A 3017-nucleotide genomic window follows, 5' to 3' on the forward strand; every position below is an offset into this window, starting at 1 on the left:
CGCATGTCATATCGTGGAAGTCAGTATCATGCAGTCACGCTGCGTCATCGACACTAACTCGCGCATCAGGCATATTTACGTGTTCAACTTGGACTCAAAGCCTTGGATGATGCACGCCATGACGAAGCCGCTGACCATTTCACTGCTGCTCTCAACTCTGACGCTTTATCATCGGAATCGGACATTCATGACATTTACGAGGATTTGGTGGTGGTATGTTGATACACGTCCAAAACACTTTCCATAACCAAATCCCTTGTGCAGCTCTTCGGCTGGGATCTCAAATCGTTGTGGCGCACTGCACACCAGAAAAATTGTTATGCACTCCTTCGGGCAGGTAAACTTCAAGATGCCGTGAAATCATACCGATACATGATGGCTTCCAGTGACGAAAATACCAAGGCCCACTACCTTGACTGGTCCGATGGCAAGTGTGGAGTTTGTAATGTTGCGCAGACTACAATCCTCATCCGTATTTCACTTAGTTTTCACGGAAGAATGCAGCGCGCTCTGTATTACTGGCGGAGATGCTGCCCTCGCTGCAGGCAAGTACGACAGGGCTATTGACCTATACTCGGCGACGATCGACCTGGATTCTGCATCCGATGTCGTCTTTGCAAATCGCAGCAAGGCGAGGTCGGAGAAAATGCTATGGGAGGGTGCGCTTCTCGACGCGCAAAAGGTGCGATGGCAACTATGTTTTCGTAGTCCGCGTTGACTTTGACAATGCATAGGTCACCAAACTCAATCCTTCGTCTCACGTTGGACACCAGTTGGCACATACGGCGCTGTGTGGCGCGCAACGTTATGACGAAGCCATCGAGGCATTCACAATCATGTTGTCTAAGTTGGACGATGCTCCTGAAGCGCAGATACGAAGTAAGCCATGGAACCCTGCGTTATGATCTTGAAATGCCTAATTCATTCTGCAGATCTACGTCAGCAGTATGTCTGTCCATCCGAAGCAGAAGACGCTATTCGAAGCGCGGTTTGGATTGAACTCGAAAATGCCCCCCTTCGTCTCCTCAACACCTCTACGGGTCTTTTGTGTGACCGAGCAGCGCAGCTAAACTCTTTCAAAATGAGTCCAGAATACAACGATCTTGTCTCATTTGCAACAAAGGATTCGAACTACCGAATGGAGCGCATCAAAGACGTAGTGGCGACGTACTTCCGCTGCGTCCTGCTATCACATAGATGGGAAGAGACGGAGGTACTGCTGGACGACATTCAGAACAAAGATTTGCGCGAGTTGAATGGACTTCGCGGTATCGCGAAGTTACAGTCATTCTGCAAAGTCGCTCGTGACGCTGGGTATCGCTGGGCATGGATGGACACCTGCTGTATCGACAAGAAGAGCAATACCGAGCTTCAAGAATCGGTCAACTCCATGTTCGTCTGGTACCGCCATTCAGCGCTTACCATCGTCTACTTATGTGATGTCCCTCCTTTATCCCAGCGCGGTGCGCTGGCAAGGAGTGTTTGGAACAAGCGAGGATGGACCTTTCAAGAATTCGTCGCTCCGAAAGTTGTCATCTTTTATCAGAAAGATTGGACATTATATCTTGACGATCGTTCTCCTAACCACAAAGAGTCCCCTGCAATCATGAAGGAGTTGGAGGATGCGATGGGCATAGACGCACGGGCCCTGGTAACTTTCTGTCCAGGGATGAGCGATGCCCGACAGAGACTTCAATGGGCCTCATCTTGCATCACTACATTGCAAGAAGACATCGCGTACTCATTGTTTGGCATCTTCGGTGTCCACCTACCTGTAATTTACGGCGAGAAGACGCAGAACGCGCTTGGGCGACTCCTGCAGGAGATTGTGGCTCGGTCGGGCGACATCACTGTCCTAAACTGGATCGGACAACCTTCTGAGTTCAATAGCTGTCTTCCAGCCCATATTACCTCTTACGCTACTCCTCCATGCACCCTTCCATATTTGTCCGAAGATCAGATTCAGACAACTATCTCTTCGCTGCGAGAAAATCCCGTGGCTGTGGATTTGGCTTCTGGACTTTATGAACGGCTTGATAACACGAGCGCTGCCCGTTTCGCAAACTGCAGACTACACCTGCCTTGCATGGCATTTTGTGTTACAGAAGTCAATATGAGCTACGGTTCATCCCAGGAGATTCGATATGAAGTCAAGGCAGACGGGCTCCGTGGCCTGCTGATCACCACTAAAGAGCCGATTGTTCAATTCTCACAAACAAAGCCCACTCAGCAAACCTTCGTGCTTGTCCGTCCCTGGGATCGGTCTCTCCTCGAACTACCAGACTTTACAGATTTGCAAGACGATTCAGAAAGCGAAGGGGATTATTTTACGCCGCCTTCTTCTCCGTCAGACAACTCACCTAGCCGTTCTCTTGTAAAACAGGAGGTGGATGATTTAGAATTGCGAGCATTGCGGTTACTTGTTCGCCTTGGGCAGCCTTTTGGCGCATTTTTGCTAGCGCGGCAGCGCGGCGGAGAATACAAGAGGGTCGCGTCAGATCGTGATATCATTGCACAGGTCGAAGACGTGGCTTCTGATCGAGACCTGATGAACGTCAGGACGATAGAAATACTGTAGATGTATGTTGTTCCCCAAAGATTAGGTATCTGAGCGATTTGTAAAGTGCATTGGTACATAATCATACTACATGCACATATATTGGACTACCGATAGTTTCCGTGTTTGAGACGAGCCATGGCCAAAGTGCCAAGAAGAGTTAAAATTATGTAAGCAACCAAACAACACGTCAACACGTCAGTCAGTGACGCGTCATCTTCAATTCTTAATTCACCTTCAACTTATACCGCATACAACACGTCACCATCACCAGTTCGGAATCATCAGAGTTCCCTAGATTCATTACGCGCCTCTTACTAGTACTTATCACAAGTCCCCCCTGGTCCCTGACTTGATGCATGAATCAAGTCTTATTAATGTTGCTGCCCCTTAGTGGTGTACTTATCATCACAAGTTCCTTGGTCCCCCCTGGTCCTCCGGGCCACCTCGGATTTTAGGT

The 3017-nt window shown here is 49.0% G+C and overlaps 1 protein-coding gene across 1 annotated transcript; it reads left to right on the forward strand.

Annotated features, from left to right (window-relative positions):
- The first annotated feature begins 1721 nt into the window (after positions 1-1721).
- On the forward strand, positions 1722-2667 carry F5891DRAFT_1049776 (uncharacterized protein). The gene has a single exon (XM_041362425.1). It carries the CDS (start codon positions 2087-2089, stop codon positions 2576-2578), a length of 492 nt encoding a protein of 163 aa, XP_041222788.1. The 5' UTR covers positions 1722-2086; the 3' UTR covers positions 2579-2667.
- The last annotated feature ends 350 nt before the right edge of the window (positions 2668-3017 follow it).

This window comes from Suillus fuscotomentosus (assembly GCF_016647785.1).
Source record: "Suillus fuscotomentosus strain FC203 chromosome Unknown F5891scaffold_48, whole genome shotgun sequence".
Taxonomy (NCBI): domain Eukaryota; kingdom Fungi; phylum Basidiomycota; class Agaricomycetes; order Boletales; family Suillaceae; genus Suillus; species Suillus fuscotomentosus.

Bases quoted from the DNA above. Each gene is read 5' to 3' on its own strand.
- F5891DRAFT_1049776 (XM_041362425.1), top strand. From the start codon at position 2,087: ATGGCATTTTGTGTTACAGAAGTCAATATGAGCTACGGTTCATCCCAG.